The sequence below is a fragment of the Pleurodeles waltl genome, chromosome 8, assembly GCF_031143425.1.
Source record: "Pleurodeles waltl isolate 20211129_DDA chromosome 8, aPleWal1.hap1.20221129, whole genome shotgun sequence".
In the NCBI taxonomy this organism is placed as follows: Eukaryota; Metazoa; Chordata; class Amphibia; order Caudata; family Salamandridae; genus Pleurodeles; species Pleurodeles waltl.
The window spans coordinates 1,269,313,628-1,269,338,461 of NC_090447.1; the positions used below are offsets into that span (position 1 = coordinate 1,269,313,628).

Sequence of the window (24,834 nt, forward strand, 5' to 3'; positions counted from 1 at the left end):
CTTAAAGATTCACCCATCTAATTGCCCTAACCAGTATACCTTTAGTAGGTTTTGAGTACCCGTTAGTGGGAAATGCCAAGGGGTCGGTATGCAATCAAACACGGATTATGTTAAAAAGAAATCAACACCAATCTCTTGGAATCAATTTGGAGTTTGCCTTATTTGAGACACGTAATAATTTGGCTCATTTATTCACAGTATACACCTTTACTTCAAAGTGAGTCTGGTGGGATGTCTGGCCTCTATGAGAGATGCCGATGCGAAAGAAAAAAGTTACTTTACTGTAACTCTACTTCTCCAGTATTTGTTTTGGGTTTTTTTTTTTTTTAGAATCACATGCTTTAATCATTTCCTGATGTTGAGCTGATGTCTCAGAGGAAATCAGTATGGTGAGTACCACAGGCTACCAAAAACATGATTAGTCTTTCTAAACTATTCAGTCCTGTCAATATAAAATTTGAGACATTTTCTAAGGCTTAGAGTGTGAAGTGCCTTGGCTTCACACAAGTACCATAATGTCTGAAGAGACCTTTTTTTGATATATATGGAACTAATCAGACCATCTTTTGCCATTGTCTTTGAGAATGAAAACTGTTTTCCTAATTAATTTCAGAATTTAAGAATAATCTAACACCAAAGTGGACATCTAAATAAACATCAATAGATTTGCTTCAATATTTACTCTCATTGTTTGCCTGCTAGGTTGAAGATCCAAATCAACTGGGCAGTTTTCTAAGCCAAAGAGCTGCATTAATCTGCCAACACAGTTTTCTCTGCACTGCGCCTGAGCTAATTACTATCCATCCACATCTCATGCACTGCTGGAAATGCACCCCAGATGCAATATTGCCTCAGAGTCTCATTAAAAACAAGTTGCCTTTGGTGTACATAAAGAAGTCAACTCCTGAGTGAACGAGCAGGCCAATAGCTGTATCAATAGATCACACAAGTGGGGCTGAGCCCTGAGGGACCCCATATCTCAAGAGAACTTCAAGTAAAGCAAATGGAGGGAGCTTAACAGATTGTGTACGTCACAATCTCTTTGGTGTAAACTGTTACACTGTTTGAACATCGGGTCATACTTTTAAAAACACCTATGTCTGTCTTCTCTCTCAATAAAGTACTGTCAATAAGAAACATTTTAAGAGGAAGATGTGTGTTAGGTTGACACTCAGTGACTCTGCACTGACTGCCTCATACTGCTGGAGAGCATCATATACTGATGGAGCAAACACGTCCTTCCACCTGAAGGATAGGACAATGGCTTGAACCAAGACGTCAGCTAAAGGTGAAAGGACTTGCAACATGATTCCCAAACCACTGAGAGGCCAGAGTTCACAGAGCTGGTGGCCGTGTCAATGAGGTTTGTGGACATATGCAGCTTTAGCTCACTAGCTTCTTTGAGGACACGTGTAAACGTGTACTATTCAAAGGCATTGAGCAATGAGGTACAGCAGGACACAGAAAGGGGCAGTAGCAGGCTATGATAGCACACACATTAGTCTGCCTTAGTTTGGCTCTGGAGGGCCTGGGGACCACACTGGTATCGTTGGCCCACTTCAACTCTAGCTAGGGGGTGGGAGGGGTGGGGTGCAGAGGTTTTGGGCAATCCAGAGTCCTTGTTAATCTTCTTTTGTGCCTGCAGGATCCAGGGAAGCAGTTCTGCTAATCCACGGGAGATCCTGGTTGCTTCCGGAAGTGCTGACAGTTCTCCCAGGCTTTCGGAGGCAGAACAGCTGCGGGACAAGTTTTCTTAGGTGCAAATGTTAAGGACAGCAGGCAGTCTGCGAGGGAGTTGGGGCCAAGTCAGTTGCTGCTCCTCAGTTCTTGCTTTTTGCAGCTCTTTGGGTCCTCCTTCTTCAGACTAGTCTAGAGAATCTGAAGTCCTGGTAGCAAGGAGTCCCCTAATTACTCAATTTAGGGGCGTTAAGGGAAGTGAAGGGCAGTAGCCAATAGGCTACTTACACCTGGGATCAGTGCACCCCCATAGATGATCACTACCTGTGGGAAGTGAGCATCACCCTGCCCCAGAATTTCAAAATGGTGGAATTTCTAATTTCTGGTTCACTTCAGACTAGCCACCCTAGAGGTGTGTCTGGCCTGGCAGTGCAACACGCCTCCTGTATAGCTAATTTTCCCCACTTGTCTTGTGCCAAATGGGCTTCAGGGCAGGATGTTGCCTCTCCCAGGTCTGGGGGATGCTGGAGGTCACATACAAAAGGCAGCAGGGACTTTGAAGTCCCTGGCCCTGTTTTTTTTGTTCAATCTTTTTATTGAGTTTCTTAGGTTTACAACAGTAGGCGAAGCATGAGATCATACATAATACAGATATTGATCTTGTGTTAGATGGTTTGAGCATGTTTTTTTTTTTACATACAGCTGTATTGCACAAAGTATTTGTGGTTTTAACTGTAGCGTTTCCTTGAGTGATAATATAAAACACAATATATTAAGACGGGCATGTCACATTATGACGTTGCTGTTTGCTTAAGGATATCAATTCCCAGATAACTTAATAATTATTTAGCCTTGCCAACCAGTATAATTTTCGACCATTTAATACAGTTCAACTGAGAAGGGGAAAAGGAGAGAACTTGGGAAAGAAAGAACAATGTCCAACCTTATTATTTTCACTACATAAGCAGCCAGTCACTTAATGTTATCCACAGCAGGAAAGTGCCCTATCTTGTCAATAAATTACCATTACTACATAGGTAACTGGTGTGCGGAGTGTTTTCCGTGGCTGTCTCGGTGTGCACATCAACTCTAAGTGGTGCCTTGACATTTTGATTGGAAGTTTGGGGTTCAGTCAGGATGGTGTTCCAACTTGTGGAGAAGGGATACTTGCGAAGTCCCAAGTTGTCTTCTCTTTGTAATGCCACCCCATCAGCCCTAGCCCATACGGTGAGGTAACCCAGACCTCTATGGTCAGAGGCTCAGGAGACCTCCAGAGACATGTATTGGGGTGTTTAGTCACCAAGAAACCGAGAACCAGGAATCATGTGGTAGCTTTGTCTTTTTCATGTCTGCTATAAAGGCCTAGGAGGCAGTGTTCCCAGGTGTGTAGTAGGGCCCTCCCAGAGCAGCCAGATAAGGTTTTAGTCACTTTGTGTCAGTAACACAGTTCCATAGCATGTGGAGGAGATCGTTGTCTAACAGAGGCATGTTGCGCTTGGTCTTTTAAAATAAAGATTAATTTTAGCTGGGGACAGATAGGCTCTTTGAATTATGTAGTATTGTACAAGCCTGAACCTATCGTTTTGGGGCACACATGTTAGGATTGCTAACAGCGTGGCCCATTCGCCGTCTGTGAATTGTTGTGTCAGGTACATCTCCCAATGATGGCATAGGGGCAAAAGCAATATTGCAGTGTGATGTCTCCACGTGTTTGTCAGCTAGAGTGTAATGTGGTGACTCAAGCCTATCAGATGCAAGTATTGCATAGTCAAATGCATTTGGGGTTCTGTTATGTCCCCCCGCCCCCACCAGCTACTTCTTTTTGCTCTGACCAGGGGAGTTGCAGACAAGGAACTGACTGGAGGGTATCCCCATTTCAGTCATCAGGGATTCATAGAATAGCAAGGTTCCATCTCTATAAAGGTCGCCCAACGTGTGGAGATAGGCTTCATACTACGCTGTCAAATACATCTCAGTGGTCATTTCCCGTCCTCTAGGTGTTCCCAGTAGCGACACTGCTGATGCATATGACGTGGTAGACCGAGTGAGGTAAAGCAGCGATGGTGTGCTACTAGTGCTAACTTGGGGTGAGATTGCAGTGGGTTGGAGTTGGGATGAAATAGGTGGAGGATTGTGGCATGATTCCATGCAGGTTTCCGTGTGGTAGTTCTGTGAGTTGCAGGCCTATGAGCCAGCATGTCACCCACTGGAGCTGAGATACTAGGTAGTAATGCTCATAGGTGGGCAGCGCAAGACCTCCCTGATCAGATGGCAGGTGTAATTTCACTAGTGCCACTCTACGCAGCTTCATCTGGAACTAAACCAGATGCAGAGTCTTCTCTAGATTTCAGAAAAAGGAGGGGGTATGTACAATGGTAGATTTGAGAAGTAGTAGAGTAAGTACCACCATGTTGAGGAGGGCAATAAGTCCTGTGACTGACAGCAGGCGCATGGTCCAGAAGGTCATTTGGGACTTTAGTGGCGCAGCCGTTCTGGTGAGATGCCCATCAAAGGGATCCAGGTCAGAGAGATATATCCTGATACCTAGGTATTGAAAAACTGCTGGTTGCCAGGCCACAGGGATGCCATCTATCTGGAGACGTGGGTCTGGTGTTGTAGGTTTAATGGAGAAGAGACATGAGTTTGTCCATTAAAGAAGTCCTTGGCCTTGGTTTTTACTTGGATTTACTAGGCATCCTGTTGGGGGAGGTGATAACATCTCCTGCCAGAGTAGGTATTGTTTCTGACCTCAGGGAGAAGAGGCTCTCACCTCCAAGGGTCAGAAACTCGTCGGTGGTGGCAGGCTGGTTGACGCCAGCACACTAGCGGGGTTCAGGGGTCTCCTCTAAGATGCCATCTGGGTGCATGTCATAATAAATCCAATATCAGCATGGATTTCTTAAGACGAGTTGTTTGATACCAACCACCTCTATTTTCCGTGCAGTCATCATTTAGCTGGGTCACTCGTGCTGACCAGTTACCAGTACATGTTTAAGATGGCTTCCCGATCACTTGTGCTGTCTAGGAGTATGACTAGACATCCCAGGGGCATCTCTCCCCATGCAGATATGTCCTCACATGTATTATAAAGCACCCTGCCTTATGGCTCTCAAGGCCTGCTATGGAGGTGACTTACATATAATGCATGCAGTGACCTTGGCGTGGCACACAATGAGTGTGCCATGTTATGTTTTCACTCTGGGTTTCCACCCTGACATGCAGGCTGTGTGCAATTTGTCAGTGGGCCCCTCAGGGTGGCATAAAATATGCTGCAGCCCTTAGAGACACTATTTAATACCCAGGCCCCAGGTACCAGGGGTACCATTTACTAGCAACTTCAGGGGTGTTAAAGTCCAGTACAAATTGTAAACAATTAGACATACCTTGTTTTTAAGGAAAGAGCACTGGCCCGTAGGTCTGTTTAGCAGGCCTCAGTGCGCTGTCAGTTGAAAACCAGCATCCAGTAATTCCAAAGTGGGGGGCATCTGCCAAAGAAGCCCAGTTTTCTACAGCAACAAGGGTGGGAAACTACTGGCATGGCTAGGGAAGAAGAGGAGCAATAGCTTGGGGGAATCCATACATACTGAGACCCATGGGAAAGTCACAGACAATATCTGCACTACAGAAGGGTTCACCCAAAACTAAGCGAGATTATGTATATCGACAATGACTCGTACAGTGGCAGAGAGAGGCCTTTCTTTGAGAGATTTCATCTCCTCACCTTTTGGTCTCAAATAGTGTGGCACTTGATATGTCTAATACGGTGGAGGAGATAAGCGATGCAATTGCAGTCCTGAAATCTGGCAAGGCCCCTGGCCAAAAGGCCTGCCAATAGATCTTTACAAATGTCTCACTAACAGGATCTCCAAATATCTCTCCAGATGAATAAAGTGGCAATAGAGGGTGGCTGCCTAGCAGGGGAGACTATCAGCTTTTACAGTGGTTATCCATAAAATGGGTAAGCCAGCGGAGAGTGTAGGTCCTACAAGCCCATTTCTCTTCTGGCCACTGAAACCAAAATAATAGCCAAGGTCCTCACTATTCACAGCCCTTGTAGATACCGACCAATCTCCCTCTTACATACGGACGATTCCAGGATAGCCTCCAAAATATAGAGGAATCCAACAGTCTGCAACTCTATTCTGCATGCACACAGTGCACATCCTAGCATACAGATGAATGCTATTTCTTTGGGGGAGGTGACACGTCTGAGATGTAACTGTAGTAATGACCAAGTTTTCAAACAGAAACTTAACTCACTTGAGACTGCTTGAGAAAGGGGTTTTTCAGCTGACATACATGCCAAAGCTCGTAGAAAGATTACCAGAATACAATTTAATTTTCTTCTCATGCTCAAGGCTCGTTAAAAAAAGAAAAACGAAAGACTTATACTGATCACTAGATACAGTTCCCAAAGCCACATCATAAACAAAATTCTCAATAGGCGCTGGTATATACTGAAACAGGACAATACATTATCCAAACATTTGTCCAACAGAGCCCGTATTACTCATAGCAGGGGGTGACTCTGAGAAAAAGATTGTGCCCAAACTATATTCCACCTTGCTCACAACAGCACAACATTTGACATACTAAGATGACTGAACCATAGCTTGCCTTTTAATAGTCCTTTTTCTATTTTCCTAACGGGACCAGTTTTTAATCAAGAAAGGTATCATTTTCATTTCTATACTTTGAGCATAGCATTACCTTTACTTTTGGACAGAAAGGTACCCTTTTTGCCCCATATGTTACGGGTTTTCAAAATATTTTGCTGTTTATTTAGGCTCGTTTTTCTAAACAAGTGGACATGCCAAGATAGTTATATAAGCATTAGCTTTCTACTGCCTTTTACAAGTCCTTTCTCCATTTTCTTGAGAACACCAGTATTTACTCAAGAAAAGTGTGGCCTCCATTTTCTATACTTTGGACACCACGCAGATTTGACTGTTTGGATATGTAGGAACTCTCTTTGCCGCACGCTACAAGCTTTAAGTCTTTTTTGTGCTTAATCCTGCTCATTGTGCAACAAATTAAGGCAGGGGAGGTTAAGCAAGATCCCTAGCCCAATTATTATTCATTGTGGGCATTGTGTCTAGAACAAATAAGGGGTTCGCTTTTAAATTGGGAGCCAGGTCCTTGGCGGTTTATTTTGGTGATACTGTATTTTCACAGCTGAGAGTATATGATCATGGATAATATTTACAAGTACATATGGTGCTCATGCTTCTTATTCACACTATTTACTAAGCACACAGTTTTCCTTTCTACAAGATACAAGAATACAAGAATACAAGAAACAAATAATAATTATAAGTGAACAAAGGCTCATTATTATTTTACTAACAGCATTTACAAGCTTGTTTATGAAAAGGGAGACAGCTTTCTACTATTAGTTTGCATATAGGGATCACTTAGCTCCATCAATCGTGCTCCAAATAACACTGGATGTGGGTGCTTCTTTTATAATTGTTCTCTCCACGATGGTCACAGGCTTTCACAGTCTTTGCGAGTTGGCCATGTTTTTTGTTCCTCTTTTGGTGCTACACAAAAGTAACAATCTATATGGGCTTCTTTTTAATCTAATGAATACCATTTCCCTTGGTTTAGGGAGAGATATATCAGGGTCTCATTACTGACTCACTCTGTGTTATCCAGGACCGCATGTACTTGGAAGGCGGTCTGTAGGCAGGTGTTCTTAATTATGTGCTTTTAAGGTACTTGAATCTTATAAATAAAAAGAAAAATGATTTGCTTACATAGCTTGGCCATTGTTCAACTTATCTAGACTATCCAATAACTACTGGAAACACCAATTATACGGGCTCAGACAGACTATTTTTCCTTGACAAGTTTTCTTCATAACTTCAGGTGCGTCCCACTAATTAATTACTGTTGACCTTCCCTTTCTCCTTGATTATTCATAAACCATCACACCACTATGTCTTTCCATCTTTTATAGACTTGGACGATTTACCGTTAATCAACCTTTTTAAAATCGGTAACGGCTATTTGTACTTTTAAATACTTCTGGGCCAGTACACTATGCATTGTTTAGTGACTCACACCTACAGGGCTTTCTGTAACTTTTGTGTCTGCCACACTTGCCAGGTTTGGGCATCTTCACGCACAACAGGGATGGTTTTTTCACTTTCTTACATAAACATTTGTCTAACTACATTGTATTAAGGTGTTTGGTTAACCAGCAACTCTTGAAACGGTTTGCCAAACGCAGTTTAGGAAGTGCTCTGTGTGTTTCATTTGTACAATTTCCCTTTTTTGAAGAACACAGATGGAGAAATTTTTCCCTTTCTTTTACCATTTTCTATAATTCTTTGACCTTGTCGCTTTGAAGACTCAAATTTACGTTGCCATTATCCCAGCATATGGTTTGCGATTAGTATCTTACCTACATTTACAGCCTTGAAAAAGTCATGGATGGTGATGAGACACGTGTCGCCTATTGTTGGAATAGTATATGCAATTTGGAATACGGAATCTTCCACATTTCAATAAAACTCACTTGATTAGACTATCATCAACGAATCCTTACTCTATTGAGTTAGAATTACTTTTGGAATATTATTTGAGTGCTTGGGTATCTTTATATACTCCAGTCAGCGTTAATGCTTGGGAGGAGTACCAGGCTTAATCTCTGGCACCTGTTTGGATGCCTTGCAAGGACAATGTTTGGACACCGCCAGTGGTTATTTCCTTTGAAGTGTCTTAGAAAAATAGAATATTAGACCACGATATGTACACTGGGAAAAACTACTCTATTTTGACACCATCACCTGCATAGGAGTTAATGATGAATGTTCCACTACCTTTTCTGCACATAGGGGCACAAGACAAGCTGCTCGCTCTCACCTATGCTATTCGCCTCAGCACTGGAACCCTTGGCATGCTGGGTGGGGGTCTCCTAATCAGAGGCCTGAGGAGGAGTAGATCTCATTATATGCGGATGATATTTTACTACATTACAGATCTGGAACACTCAATTGACAGGGTAATGAAAATTACACAAATGTTTGGAAACTATAGCGGGCTTTGCATCAAATGGTCGAAACCTGTCCTCTATCCCCTTATGGAATTGAACCCTGTCTGGCCAATTAGGGGTGACCTACTAGTTTCACGACATGGATGTAGATACTTCGGGCTCCTCCATGGAATTTCTCTGGGAAAACATGTACGATATATTAGAGAAATTCATGGGAGATCCTCCGCGCTGACAAGCATTACCACTATCACTGCCGGGAAGGGCTTCCCTATACAAAATGATCATCCTTCAAAAATTCCTGCTTACAGAACACACCATACATCACCCCAGATAGCTTATTTCAAAATGTGGACCAAAAACAGAGAGCTTCTCTGGAGATCTGGCTACCCGAGGATTGCTTTGACTAAACTTACTAGAGTGGTGTACTGGGTAGAGACTGTTCTTCCAGACCTCCGCTTGTACTACTGGGCTGCCAAACTAGTTGCTGTTAATGGCTGAGTATATGATGAGCTACAGGAACCAACAATCAGGGGAGACAGAGCTCTTATGAGTTCAGGAGGCTTTGTGACAGCCTTGTAGGGTCAGAGAAGTAGAAAGTACTGGCAAACTTATATTGGAGTAGTACTCCAGGCAACGTACAAGACTCTCTGATGTATAGGATGGCCTAGGAGTTTAACAGGCAGCTTTCAAATATGGTACTCGTGGAAGTTGCCTAAGGCACCGGGCCTATCCAGCTTCCAGCAGAGAAACATAATTGAGATTAGTTCCATAGGAGATGTTTAGGTGGGCATGGCCATGAAAGAGTCCCAACTGCTTAGGGAGGATTACATGATGCTTGATGGGGAGGTCTTCAGATACTTGTGATTCTGGCATGTCTTAGCTAAGGATATCTCAGAGGGCACCCAGATACCTGAGGCCAATTCAATGAAGGACAGAATACTAGACAGGCTTCTTTGGTGATATCTCGTATTTATAGACAGATGTTAAACAACTTACTGGATGCCATGGAGATATTGAGGGAGATATTGGAATAGGATCCAAATGAGCTCACGGACAAGGAATGGACTGAGATGCTCATGAGTCCTAGGGAAGTGGCGATTAAGAAAGGGTTCTGCCTCATTTAGTTAAACATTCTGCCTAAAACCTACTACATTAAGGTTCTGCGAACTACGATCGGTACAGCAGAGAGCAGAGTCCCTCAGGGGCTATGGGCAGAAGGGTACATTCCTGCATATGTTGTGGGGGTGCCCCGCCTTACAAAAGTACTGGGGGAGGGTGCGGACCCTGGCATCAGTCATGACCTGACGTTGATCCCAAAAAGGTAAACTCTGTTTCCTGGGAATAATGTGGCACAAAAGTGGGAAGTTTCGACTCTATCGCAATTAAGAGATGGAGCTCAGACTTAGATTGGGGCATGAACTAGTTGTATATGAAGGGAGAGGATGCCCTTTTAAATTTAAGAAAGTATGGGACCTGTGGAAAGAATACTGTAACTTGCCTTAACCCTTGCTATACAATGTAGTCCCTGTAGACTGCATCTCACCTGGGGAGAGGGGCATCAGAGATTATGGGACTCACGTAATTTTACTGCCTCTGTATTCATGTACCTTTAAGTGTTTATCACCATACAAATGTGTCATCATGTGCAACGGGCTTCTTGCCGTATGTCACCATTTATGTCTGTTTGCTCTTTGTAACTCAGTAAAGAGATGTTAAAAAAAAAAAAAATAGCATCTAATTCAATGGGAACACTGGCAAGCATAACTGTGTTTAGGTCCCAATGGGCAGCGTAGCGTAAGGGGATATGTCAGGATCTGGTATTTTGTTCCAAGCAAGTTAAATAAAATACAAAGTTAGGGAGCATTACAGGTATGATTAACTGCAGCACGGTAATTTACTTCAATACTGCCGTCATTTACTTACTAATTAAGTACAGCAGAATATTTAATATATACTTAAAGTGTAAGTGTGTGTCTGTGTAAATATGTAACTACCTTTCGCCTTTGGGACATTGTTAGGCCACCAAAATCATTGAACAACGATGAAGAACTTAAAGAATCTGGAAAAGAAAAAAAATCATAAATGAGTTACACTTAAGCCTAGGAACAGTACCATATTTAACATTCAATAAAGAAAAAAGCTTAAGAGGAGTGCATATTCTCTTGCATATGCAGTCTCCTGTATCAGCAGAATTAGAAACAAAATCTACATGTTTCAGTATGTTTCAAGTATGTTTCAAGATTTGCAGAAATTGCAGCACTGATATTCCTATCTGCATAAATAGTAAAAGACTGGTATACTGATTCACAATAGATGGATCCCTAAGTAATCTATGAAATATTACAACAAATTAAGTTAAACTGTACAACATTCATGGAAAAATAAATATTCATGAGTTGGCGGATAGAGAACTACCTTCAGGCTGCAAATGCTCTTTAATGTACCCTTGACTGAATCATGAGGTTTAATTCAAAACAAGAATAAAAAAATAAATATGTATATATATTTTTTTTAATTGCAACAAGTAATCTCTTCAAAAGCATTTGCATTTAGATACCAATAGCCAAACTCATAGAAAAGGACTTATTCACCTAATAAAGGGACATTTCAATTCATGTTAACAACACCACATTTTTCATAACCCAAACCAAGCAGTGGTCTGCAACAGTAACCTCTGAAAACTATAGAAAATAACCTCCAGATTACCAAATTCAATGAATGCCATAGTAACAGCAAATTATGAACTATTTAAATCGTATTAGCATGACATTAGAAGTCAATATACATCTAATCAGTACAGAAGTCAAACAATTTCCACTAAAAAGTTCTGTCAGTTACTGGACAAGTTCATCATAGCCATCTGCCAAATGGTCAACCAAAAGAAAGCAGCAACGGGTGCTTCCTTGTGATTGCTTTGTGTCCTTTACTGAATACTATAAAAATAAAGGTCAGGTTTGTTTGTCTTCATATGGCACTGTGCTACCCTGACAATTTCACAATCTCACACAGACCTCCAACCTCCACCTCAGTTGCCCAACACTGTTGGCAAGAGACCATCACGTACATATGTAGGGAGAGATGGTGTAACACACAGAAAGTAATGAATAAGAGTAGAGTCAATAGACACAAATGTTTTCTTCAGAATGCTGACCTGTGTAAACAGGTTGCACAGCAGCAAAAAGTTGTAAGGTGTACCGAAACATTTGTACCGCCCCTTTGGGACTAGACAAACACAAATACAAAAGAAGGTATACTAGATGCCGTGGAGTACATTATGCCCTCCGATAGCTAAACATTAAGAGTTTGCATCTACTGTTTCCTCAAGGCTCAAATTACATTTTTTCAATTATGTTAATTCTATTGGGACCTGGTGCATTGTTCAGCCATGTTTCTCTTAGGAGAAAAAGGTTTCCTTTTTCATCATTAGTAAAATTATAAGGTGCTTGAAATTAATCTAAGAACAAACAAACCTTTCCTTCTCATTAGGCAACCCACTGTTTTTGCTCAAGACAGATGCAATGATGATGGACCGCTAGTTTTCTATCACCTGCCTGGAGCGGATATACATTTTGTTCTCAAGCGAAAGCAAACTGCTATCTTGACGGTAGGCATCTCAGGAGAGAGGGAGCAGCCCTTGGGGTGGCGGTCCCCAAGGCCATTAACGGCTCAAGGAGGGGGCCCACGCAGCCTCCAGCCCCCTTTCAGTTTGCATAGGCTGGCCCGAGGAGGTGGTGGTCCCTGGGGCCGAAGCTGTCCTGGGAAGGGGGGGGCCATATGTCACCCCAAACCTTCTACAAATACATTTTTGCTAGGTTAAGTAGGGAGGTACTGTCTAGCACCTGGTGTACTCTTCAGCAACAGTTAAATATCCTCTGCCGTCCCCTCAACGGATGTTAATTCCTAAATAAACAGCTTTGAGTCACAGTAAGAGATTATTATTCTGTGGCAACAAGTTTATTACGACCAACATATTTAATTGAACATGGAAAAAAAAAAATATACAATCTAGAACGTTCCCACACTTTCATTACTAAACAAATTAATATTTCACAATAGCTTTCACATACACAGAAAAGTTGAAATATTCAACAAAAAAAAAAACACATGTTCCATCTTGTCTAAGAGTTGCAATGACATCGATTCTAACAAGTGAGGTGCACACAACCTCATTTAAATTAAAGCAAGGCCAATGTGTGAGTGACCTTAAAGTCAAAAATATTTTTACCAACGAATCATGATTTAAATCAGATTATTTACTTCACTGGAGTGATCAAGTAAAATAGCCCATGATAAGATTCCAACAAGGATGTATTCTCCTCAGAGTAATTTAATTTCATGCTCCTCAATAGATGAAAGTTATTTATTTCCGATTAATTTAAAAGTGGCCCGTCGAGCTGCTAAACACTGGTTGGATGACCTAACCTTTTTGGACTATTTGAAATTTTTGGATACCTGTGGTAGGTGGCTTGGAATGCCATTCTGCTTAACACAATTACAATTACCTAGACTGGCAAAATACAAACATTAAATACAATTACTTATTATAGTCGTGATATGATTAGAAAAATCTGTAAGCTAAGGGAATCAATCTCACACTAGAATTAATTTTGTGACAAGTATAGATACTAAGACAATATTATCTTGTGTTCTCAGTAAGCAAGAAATATGGACAGCTTATTAATCTGTACAGAAGATAAATAATAACACACCTATCGAAAATTAGGAATATACCTGCTATAATGCAAATGTTATCAACAGAAGACCACATGTAGTACACGTTGGGCTCTACTTAAAGCTAACTGTCGGGTATATATGGAAAGGACCAAGATAGATTTAACATAAGCGATCCAAGAGAGAGAAGTGAGGAAATAACAGTTGGACAAAAAGATCTCTTTCTATCAAAATGAGAAACAATCAAGAAAGAGATTGATAAAGGGTGGCGTAAAAAGAAAACAAGTGCTAAAGCCTCTTGTGAATTGTAACTAAAATGCTTTAAAAACAGGGAAATTCAAATACTCAGAGAAAACACACAAGGTAAATAGAGATAGAAGGGAGAGATGTAGACAGAAGACATATGTTTATGAGGCAGACATGTACTGGGACTCGGAGAATACAAGGGCAAGATGGCTTTTCATTACAACTGGCTCTTCCATGGAACAATGGGAGACAGGGGACACTGCTGTGGATGGTATATAGAGATTTATTCCCCCAAGAAACAATGACAAAGTGTTTGATCTCATGAAATGGAAGGGAATAAATAATCCAAATTACACACCTGCATTAATTTTACCCTGCAGTGATTTACTCCTACTTGCAATGGTCAAACTTTCTCATAGATAACTGTTTTTATGTCCATGTACTCTTTCTTTCTAAATCAGAAGGCAATGATTTTTCAAACCTTTCTATAAAATGATTTTTAGTGTTGCTTCAGGGTCATGAGTGACTTCTACTACTAAGAGCACTCTCCGAATGAAGCATATTTTCTCTTTACTGTTTATTTAAGGAAGGTAATTAACTCAATTCTAGTCTGTCCTTTAATTCAATATATACCACTGATTAATAATTGCCATTGTACCAACATATACATTTATTAATCTATCCAGAAATCCTTACCATGCCCTGAATATGATTTGGCACTGTCATTTAGAATGCTAGGCGAACTGCTGCTGTTTGTCATCCTCTACAAGAAATAAAGACAAATAACCCACATAATTATGCTGCAAATTATTTGGAATAAGCAGATAAAGTACAACACAGGATTTAGAAGAATAATTTGGATATTCTTATATTTGATTAGTAGCCTGCATCAAAGTGACGTAGGAAAGGCAAGAACCCTTATCCTGAGAACTTTATTGAAATGCCAAAATACTGATGGATGGCATGCCAGAATGAGATTTCATGGGCTTGACCCAATTATTTGGGATACAGCTGCACAGAACATGTACAAAATAATGTAATATTTATGAAGTTACATACCTGTATGGAAAATGTTACTTACCCAGTAAGCATCTATTTGGGGCATGTAGTACTGTAGATTCACACACTCTGCATGCTTTTGCTATGTAGTGTTGTGTCTAGAGTGTTGCAAGCTGTTGTTCTTCACAGAAGCATTTTCGAGTCACAGAATCAAGTGACTCCTTTTTGGCGGTACTGTGCATGGGCATAGACTCTTTTGTTAGATTGTTTTCATGCAGGCGGCTGAGAAAAGGAGTGTAGAGGAAGTATAAAAAAAGAGATGCCTATGCAACTGTAACTACATATGTACAAGTATAAAAGTAACGAACGGCCACAGGTGTCAAGGGAGGAGGGAGGGCACATGGGAATCTATAACACTACATGCCACGAACAGATGCTTACTGAGTAAGTAACATTTTACATTCGATGGCATGTGTGGCTGTAGATACACATGCTCCGCATAGACTGTAAATCAGTCCTTCCATGAAAGCGGTGGCTAGCCTATGGGAGTTGTCGTTGACTGGTAAAGTGTTCTTAGGATTGCTTGGCCCAGGTTGGCTTGCAAGTACATCTACACAATAGTGTTTTGTAAATGTATGTGGTGTAGACCATGTAGCTGCCTTGCAAATGTCAGCTATGGGTATATTTCCAAGGAAAGCCATAGTGGCTCCCTTCTTTATAGTAGAATGTGCTCTGGGAGTAACAGGAAGTTGTCTCTTTGCTTTAGCATAACACGTTTGAATACATTTTACTATCCACCTGGCTATGCTATTCTTTGATAATGGATTGTCTTTATGAGCCAGTGAAAAAGCAACACAGGGCTGTTTAGTCTTTCTAAACTCTTTAGTTCTGTTAGTGTACAACATTAATGAACATTTAAAGCCTAGAGTGTGATGGCTCTTTCGGCAACTGAGTTAGGTTGTGGGAAGAAGACCGGCAACTCAATGGACTGATTAATATGAAATTGAGATGTATTTGGAAGAATGGTTCTTCCAGGGTTAGGGCCTGGAGCTCATTAAAACACATCAGAGATGTGATAGTGACTAAAAGAGCCACTTTCCATGAGAGGTACTGAAGAGTACATGAGTGAAGTGGTTCAAAAGGAGGACACCTAAGTCTGGTAAGGACAATGTTTAGATTCCAAGTTGGTGCAGGGGCAATGACTCACTTGAGACCTTCCATGAATGCTTTAGTTACTTGAATCCTAAAGAGGGATGTATGTTGTCTGTTTTGTAAGTATGCAGCTACAATTGCGAAATGGAAGCAAATGGAGGTGTAGGCAAAATTAGCATTTTGGTAGATGAAGCAAGTAGCAAAGAATGTCTTGGACAGTAGTTTTAACGGGATTAATGTTTTGTGTTGACAGTAGCAAACAAAGTGTTTCCACTTTGCAGCATAATATGCTATGGTAGTGGGTTTACAAGCTTCTCTGAGAATCTCCATGCATTCTGCAGCGAGGTCCAGGAAACCAAACTTTATGACCTCAGGAGCCACATCACAAGGATGATTGATTTGGGATCTGGATGCTTTACCTGACCTTGGTTTTGAGTGAGGAGGTCCGTCCTGTTGGCAAGCCTCTCATGAGGAACTAATAGTGTGGTGAACCAGGGCTGGCGTGCCCACGTGGGAGCTACAAGGATCATGTTGAGAGATGTTTGCCTGATCTGAGGTGCTAGAAAGGGACTGAGAGGGAGAAGAGAAAACGAGTAGGCAAATATCCCTGAACAGTTTATCCACAGAGCATTGCTGTTGGATAGAGGGTGCGAATACCTGGAGGCGAAGCGCTGGCATTTTGTGTTTTCTGTTGTGGCAAAAAGATCTATTTGAGGTGTGCCCCACTTCTGGAAGTATTTTTGAAGGACTTGCGGGTGGAGATTCGGAAGTTATTGTCTTTTACCGGGGGATACTGTGTTACTAGGTGTATGTGATGGTGGAGAGCCCATTTCCATATTGTTTGAGAAAGTTGTGACAGTTGGAGTGACTGTGCCTCCTCCCACCCCCCCACCCCACCCCCCCAGTTTTTCAAGGTAGTACACTGCTGTCATGTTGTCTGTGCAGACTAGGACAACTTTGTGAGAGAGGAGATGAAGGCATGCTTTCAGAGACAGAAATACTGCCTGAAGCTCTAAGAAGTTGATGTGTAGGGATTGAGGACGATCCCAATGTCACTGTCCTAAGAGCTCTTGAAGGTGAGCACCCCAGCCTGTGTGTGAGGTGTCTGTTGTCGGTATGGACTGGGGCAGAGGGTCCAGAAAAGGCTGCCCTTTCAATAGGATGGTGGTGTTCCACCACTGCAGAGAGCGGTAAGTATGGCAGTCTAACACTAGATCTTTCCAGTGACCCTGTGATTGAGACCACTGGCAACACAGACTGTGCTGCAAGGGACGCATGTGAAATTTGGCATGGTCAACTATGGCAATACAGGAGGCCATCATCCCTAACAGGCGCATCACAGACCAGACGGTGTATGAAGAGTTCTTTTGAAAATGAGGGAGAAGTACCTGGAAGTTGTGAACACAAGCTGGATTGGAGTATGCCATCCACAATTGTGCACAGAGTATGCCTCCTAAATAGGGCTGTATCTGGAGAGGTTGAAGGTGGGATTTGAAAAAGTTGTGTGAAACCTAACTTGTGCAGATGGTCCACTATCATCTGAGTGTGACGTTGGTATTGTCCCAACATGCTGGCTTTGACGAGCCAGTTGTCTAGGTAAGGGAATATATGTACGTTTTGCCTCCCGAGTTGTACTGCTATCACGGCTAAGCACTTTGTGACGACCCTCTGAGCAGTGGTGACAGCACAATGAAGTACTTTGAATTAGAAGTGATTTCTTGCAACCACAAATCTGAGATATTTGCAGTGTGCAGGGTGGATGGGATTATGGAAGTAAGAGTCCTTGAGATCAAGAGCGGTTATGAAGTCTCCCGGTTGTAAGAAGGGAATCACATCTTGAAGAGTGACCATGTGAAAGTATTCAGAAACAATGTACCGGTTTAATGGCAGCTTGCCCAAAAGAGAGCAGCCTTTTTTGGGAATGAGAAAGTATACAGCATACTTCTGTCCCTTAAAGATGTAGCAGAACAGTCTTGATGGCCACTTTGAGAAGAAGGGTGGTGTTCTGTAGAGACTGTAAGAGTGAGAGGGATGTTTGAAGGAGTGGTATTGAGCTCCAGACAGTAACCATGATGGATAATGGAGAGGACCACTGGTCCAAAGTGATGTTGACCCTTTGCGTATGGAAATCTTGAAGTTGGCCCCCCACAGGTGTAGAATGGGAGGGGTGTTGTTTAGAGGCACGGGTGGTTGGAGCTCTTACCTCTACTTTGTGTGTTGCTACCTCTATAGGTGTCTCTACAGAAGCCACGCAAGTAGAAGCTTGAAGGTTGCCTGGACTGAGAGATGGAGGGCTCTGAGGATGTTGGTTTGGAACCACCTCTGAATGTGGGGTGATGAAAAATACCTCTTTGGGAGGGGGCTGTAAAGGACTCAATGGCCTTTGCAGTATCAGTGCCTTTTTTCAGCTTCTCAAGGGTAGAGTCCACTTGAGGGCTGAAAAGGTGCTCCTTATCGAACGGCATGTTTAGCACTGACTTGTTGCACCTCAAGTTTTGATAGGAAAAATTAACTGAACTATCAAACTCCTGTGCAATGAACTGCTACAGTTTAAGAATGAATATGCAGGGTGCGTGTGTGTGTGGGCATGTATGAGGGGGAGGGGGAGGGGGCGTGCTGGTATTAAAGGGGGTGGGGGAGGGTATTGAAATTGCACGGGGGAGTCATCTGTCGGTGACGGGAACATAATTTCCAGTCACCGGTACTTTCCACCAGGGTTTTTCGTGGCAGTTCTACCATCGCCAAAACCCTGGCAGAAAGCCGACTCATGATACCACCAGTGATCTTCAGTGGACCGCCAGGTCGGAGATGCTGATCTCCGGCCCAGCTGTCAAACCTCCCTGGCGGTACAAGTGGGGGTGTGGCGGTATTTACCGCCAGCTGTCAGGGTCATAATGAGGGCCTAAATGTTGAACTCTTGGTACTGTGACCTACTGAACCTTTGACTACGTACGTATGTGCGCACCTGCTTCTGCTTTTCTCTGCCAGCCTTGGGCCCTGAGAGAATGAAAGGCTCTGCAAGTGTAGGAGTGCTTTGAATGTGTTTTGAGTCAGATAAGATGAATAGCAGAAAGTGAGGTCTCTTAACGGTCATGGGAAAATACCAGAGCTCTCAGTTATTCTCATTACTACGATAAGTATGACTTCTGATCTTAACTATCTTCTTGAACATTCCTGCCCACCATATGGAACCTGCAAAAGGTGTATACATTTGTGTTTGATCAAGCACTCTGTGTGAATCATTCTCGGACCACTGCTAAGTGAGTCACACCACACTGTACAATGCAATAAACTTATGACTCTTTTTAACTAAGACACCTTGCCGGCGGTTGATTGGTTTGCGCCAAGGTTGAACTGGCAAGGCTCCAATTACAGTCCAGGTCAGTTCCGTGACAATTTACTTCTGTCATAAGTGGGATTGCCTGGTGTACTCTTTACGGGCACCGCCGTGACAGGAACAGACAAAGGCCAGCAAGTCTCAGATGGCGCGGTGTCTCTTCCTGCCCGCTTGGGACAGCAGTAATCAGCAGCCCAGAAGTGTCCAGGAAAAGGTGTATGGAGACGAGAGATTAAGAGTGACAAGACAGTAGGAGTATTCCCTGCTACAAGGGATCCGCTTGAACCCTCTTCAGATGAAAGGCACATGGTCACTCCCTGTTGTCTGTAACCCTCAAGATTGTCTGGAACTGGGAATGGCGGGAAACTAGTGTTGCTTGTGATTATCTATGTGAGTGTTTTTTCCTCTTCTGAGTGTAAGCGACGTGTGACTGTGTGAGCATATTTTCTTTCCTGTATGCATGATCTCTTGGCTCTAGATACCTGGTTGGTAGCCGCACACCAATTGCGGTGTCAAGGCACTGTAGCTGAAAGCAAGAGTCTCTGTGTGTGTGTGTGTGACTATTTACATGCAAACACCTTTCCTTTCCTTTCCTCTGCTCTGTGACACTGTCCCTCTGCTCATTTTTTTCCTTCTCCCTTTTCAGCAGCAAGCATGGTGATCCCCTTTGACACCTATATCACCTACTATATGTATGACTGCCATCTGTGCACTGGAGAGTGAGGAATGGGTGTTGTAAAAGAGGGGGAGAACAGAGAGCGAAATAATGGGGGGGAAGTTCTCTTGTCCCACTGGCAACACTCCAGTGGCATGTACGTGTAAGCAGCTTTCTGATTTTTGGGGAACAGGGGGATTGTCACAGGAAAAGTTGGTGGTATTGTGTCATGTGGGAACGGTTATACTGTCAGTAAGCCAGGGTTGTAATTTTCTGATGATGGTACTTTTGATCAAGATAAATGTAGATAATTCTGTGGTTTTCTGGAAGTGCCACATCCAAGACAAATGGACAATTTTAATTTGTGGTATAATAAGGCTTCATACAGATGAGATACATCTGTTACTGCTAGTTTGCAGGAAACTAACAAAAAGCTTGAAATGTATTTGCAGGACTGCAAACAAGAGACTAAGGAGGGTGGGGCATGTCAGGTCACCTTCACAGGTTGCCCTGCAAGCCGCTCGTAAAGAGAGGGCAACAAGACAACCCCATTCAATGAGGATGTATTGGATTCCTACATGGTAACTTGGGGAGGGGGGAGCTCGGAGGAAAATGAGGTACATTATGAGAGAAAGGAGGAAAGGGAAGACCGTGAAACCCTGGATACCAGAGATGAGGGAATAGCTTTGAGGAATTGGACTTTGCAGGTAGAAGGGAAAGGCTCATTGGAAAGTGGGGTCAAGCCAGTAAAACTATCACCCTTTAGGGCATATCCACCGGCAGCTGAGGGGAGTGGCGGGGGCGGATGCACCATGCTAGTTCATGTTCCATGGGCCACTTCTGGCCTCATCCACTGGCAGCAGACCATTCCTGAGTTTCGGGAGAACTCCTGTGATTTCATTAGGCGATTTCAGACAATTTGCAACACACAACCCACATTGGGCAGATGTTGAAATGACGTTAGTAACTTTTTTTTACCCCAGTTAAGAAGTGAGCAGTGGTTCCCAAACCATTAAAGGTTCACAACACTTATAATACGGCACAGGTGTGGCCCGCACAGGTCCCTCTATGGGACATACAGCAACAGACAGTGCCCAGCTGGACACTTTAAGAAATGCCAGGAGGGCCTTCATACAGGCAATGGAAGAGGTGGGAAAGCCACAAGTAAATTGGACTAAAGTTCCATTCTGCAGGGGATAGATGAACACTCAGCTGATTTTTATTCTAAAGTACTGGATACCTTTAGAGCACACAGGGGAGTAAATCCAGGCTCCGTGGAGTCTGCCCCCTCAGTGATCGGAGTCTATGTTCCCTACATTACAGAGTACATTAAGGAACTTCGCGTGTGATGGAAGGGTACAGGGCTTCCACAGCTTATTGCCATAGCAGCACATCTGTGGAAGAGAAAGCAGGGAGATAAGCTGAAGGAGGAGGATAAGAAGGGTAAGGTCCTTGCACTTCAGCTTAAAAACCTGCAAGCCACAGTACAGGGGCAAGGAATGGAGAGCAAAGTGGGGCCAGATGACAGAAAGATCGAGTGGTCTGGGATAGTGGGGATCCCGCACAGAGGATGAATGTAGGTATAGTCATGGGAAGGGACACTGGGTGCAGACCTGCCCCAAGAAAAGAAATAGGGACAACAGATCTGATGGACAGATTGCAACCTAGCCCCAGCGCAACCAGTTTGCTGGCCCCCTTTTACCTCACCCTGGAAATTCCAATGCTATTTACCCCTTTAGCTCCCGATGCTCTTCCCTGTCCCCTCAGGTACCTAGCACCATGATACCCTGTTATGTGTTGGACCCTAAGGACCCTCAGGTTACTGTCACTATAGATGGACATCCTTATGTCCCTAGTGTCCAACCATCTTTTCCCAGATGAAGAAAAACTTGCAAGATACTGAGCTCCCAGAGGGCTTTGTCCTGAAAGTACGTGGACAATCTTTTATTGCCCGGTGTCTGTGCTGAAGTCTCCTGTTCTGATCCCCCTGCCTTACTTAGTGTGCTTGCTAAACAGGGCCACAAAGCATCATTCTCCAAGCTTCAGTTTTGCATTCCCGAAATCACATATCCAGTTCATGTCATCTCCTATGCTTCCACCTTCATGACCCTTGCCCGCGTGCAAGCAGTGCTTACCATTCCCAAGCCTGTCAGCAAGCAGAAAGTGCATCTATTTCTAGGTGCTGCTAGATATTGTCGGATGCGGATCCCAAATTTAACTCTGATCGCTAAACCACTGTTTGCGCTGATCACTGACAGCGACCCAGACCCACTATGGTGGTCCCCTTTAGGGGAGGAAGCCTTTACTGCTCTTAAGCAAGCACTGGCATCTGCCTGTAGTATGGTCCCTGCTGTATCCCTACTCCACACAACTTAAATAGTGTAAAAAGAGGCCAGGTAGTCGATCTGTTAGGGCAAACTACGTTTGTGTCCTCCGGATAGGTCACCCTTTCAGTGCTGTTCTGAGTCTCAACACCGAAGCAAGAATAAATATGAACTATAACAGAAATAACTAGGAACTACTATAGGACTTCCTGTGTCACAGTTCACTTTTTTTTCTTTCTCTCTTTTTATTCTGTTATCTTTGTCCCAGGTTCTCTGTAAGTTATTTCTCATTGATGTTTCTCTGGGTTTTCTCCTTTTCTTTCTTTAGGGGTTTTGTTTTCTTTGGTCTTTGCCGTGCCTCCTTGTCCCAAGAACATGCAGAACAAGAGATCAGAGGAACCATTCAGGTAAGTGTTTTCTTTCTCTTATGTTTCTTTTATGCAAAAAGGGGAGGGTCATGAAGGGGGTTTACTGTGCACACCAGGGGATCTGACATATATATATGTATATCTTGTGCCCGACCACAAACAAACCGTATGCGCCCATCCCCCCCAAAAAATCTTCTTTTGTGCTCTGAATGTGTTTTATGGCACCCTGTGCCAGACCCCTGGTGATCCATGATTCCCGCCTGGCTTCCCCACCACTTTTACCAACACAACCCTCTTCAAACCAAAGGAAAACTTGTCCCGCAATCGGGACCATACCTAATGAAGCCACGTCCCTCCTGGTATGTGGCGGGTCTCCAGGCTCTTCTCCACATTGGGCTCCTCTTTGTGACTCCCTCTCAATGGTCCTCAGCTCTGTTGGTCGGAAGGCAGTGGGTTCACCCTCCGATGAGCTAGCCTTCGCTCCTCCTCGCCGCTGTCTTCCTCTTGTCTCTCCTTCTCCTCAATCGTTGCATCAGTTTCTCGTTTATCTCCGTTCGCTTCGCTCCTGACTTTCGCTCTGCTCCTCCAGTCGACGATGCTGTTTCCTCTGCGTGTCTTCCTCCTTTTTACAGAGGTCACGCTCTTCCGGCTTCTCTGGCGTTCTGCTTTCTGTCGTCCCCCCGGAGCATTCGCTGTGCGGCACGGGTTGCCGGATGTCCTCTGGAGTCCAAAGAGAGGTCGGTGCCCAGTCACACTGCCCTTGCTCTGGGTCACCCTGATTTTTTTTAAAAAACATTCACATTGTACTGCCATGAGCTCAGGGAGTGGCCTCTGGTGTCCTTACACAGCCCTTTTCGGATAAACAAAGACTAGTGGGCTACTATTATGTCCACCTAGACCCTGTGGCCTGGGTCATGCCACTGTGTTTTCGTACTGTTGCTTCAGCAGCCACCCTTGTGGAGCGAGTGGCTGATATTGTCCTGGTACATCCACTGACTCTTGCGGTGCCACATGCAATTATAGCATTGCTTTTCTGATCTATCACCCAGCATTTCCCAGTCCAGCGCCAAACCCACTATGAACAGGCTTTTTGGAGACACGATAGTTAGACGTATCACCGTCAATCCTGCCACTTTTCTCCCCACTGCGAGGGATGAGATCCGCATGATTACACTCAAGTCATGGCCATCACTACTACTCCCCCTCCAGACTTCACTGACACACCACTGCCCAATGCAGACTCTATTCTCCACCAAAATGGACCCGCAAAGCAGAACCATCAGTGTATTCTACTCATTGACTATGCGGTATGCTCACAATCCGCTACACCAGAGGCGGCTGCCCTCCCACAAGCCCACAATGCTCAAGTTGCAGAACTGGTTGCTCTCACTAGAGAGTGTGAGTTGTCTGCTGCAATTCGGGTTACTATTTACATTAATTCACAGTATGCTTTTAATGTCTGCCATGCTACTTGTCAGCTTTGGAAGATGAGGTTTCTCACTTCATCTGGTTCCACTATTTCTCATGCTGTACTTATTAAAGCTTTGCTTGGTGCTATTAACCTCCCTACAGAAATTGCAGTTGTCCACTGTCATGCCCACACTACAGAACAGTAAGATGGTAATGCCCTAGCAAATGCCTCTGCACGCCATGCTGCACTGCAGGGGACTCCTGCCACTTTCCCTTAATTGGGTGCTTTGCAGAAACCCCTGTCTCATTCTGTCTCTGATCTGCTTGCAATGCAACAGAAGGCCACTACTAAACTTAAAACATTTGGGACTTCTCAGGGCTGCACCCTAGATCCTGCTTCACAATTGTATGTTTCTGATGATGGTAGGCCAGCCATTGATCCTGTCTTTCAACAACAGATGGCACAAGTGTTTCATTCAACGTCACTCATGTGCAAGAGGGGGATTGCAATGAGATACTGAAAGAATGGTATGCACCCGGGATACACCAGATAGAGACGGAAGTGAGGGGCATTAAGATAGCAAAGGGAGGGTGCAAGGCAGCGGGAAGAATGGTCAATGCAGCATCCTCAGATTGATTTTATGGACCTGCCACCCTCACAAGGATACAAAAATTTGCTAGTGATGATGGATAAGATGTTAGAGGTGTCCAGAAAGAGGATGCAATAACTACGGCAAAAAAAGCTCCTGTTTGACGTCATCCCCCGTTTTGGGGCACCAGAATCCACAGACTCAGATAACCGCCCCATTTTGTAGCTCAAGTGTTTAAATACACTCTTAAGCGTCTAGGGAATTCTCTGCATACTCCTTATCACGCCCAATCTTCACGGGCGGTTGAGAAGATGAACAGGGCAGCTAAGAATGAACTGGCCAAAATGTATCAAGAGACTAGTACCAAATGGCCAGAAGCGCTCCCAGTGTTCCTTATGAACATCA

The 24,834-nt window shown here is 43.5% G+C and overlaps 1 protein-coding gene across 2 annotated transcripts in view; it reads right to left on the bottom strand.

The window, feature by feature from the left end:
• Positions 1 to 24,834, bottom strand: part of PAN3 (poly(A) specific ribonuclease subunit PAN3) — a 620,383-nt gene that overhangs the window by 493,402 nt on the left and 102,147 nt on the right. For both annotated transcript variants that reach the window (XM_069202205.1, XM_069202206.1), the window contains exons 4-5: positions 14,291 to 14,357; positions 10,672 to 10,736 (exon numbers count right to left, since the gene is read on the bottom strand). In XM_069202205.1, coding sequence (XP_069058306.1) covers positions 10,672 to 10,736; positions 14,291 to 14,357 — 132 coding nt within the window. The remainder of the gene's footprint in view (positions 1 to 10,671; positions 10,737 to 14,290; positions 14,358 to 24,834) is intronic.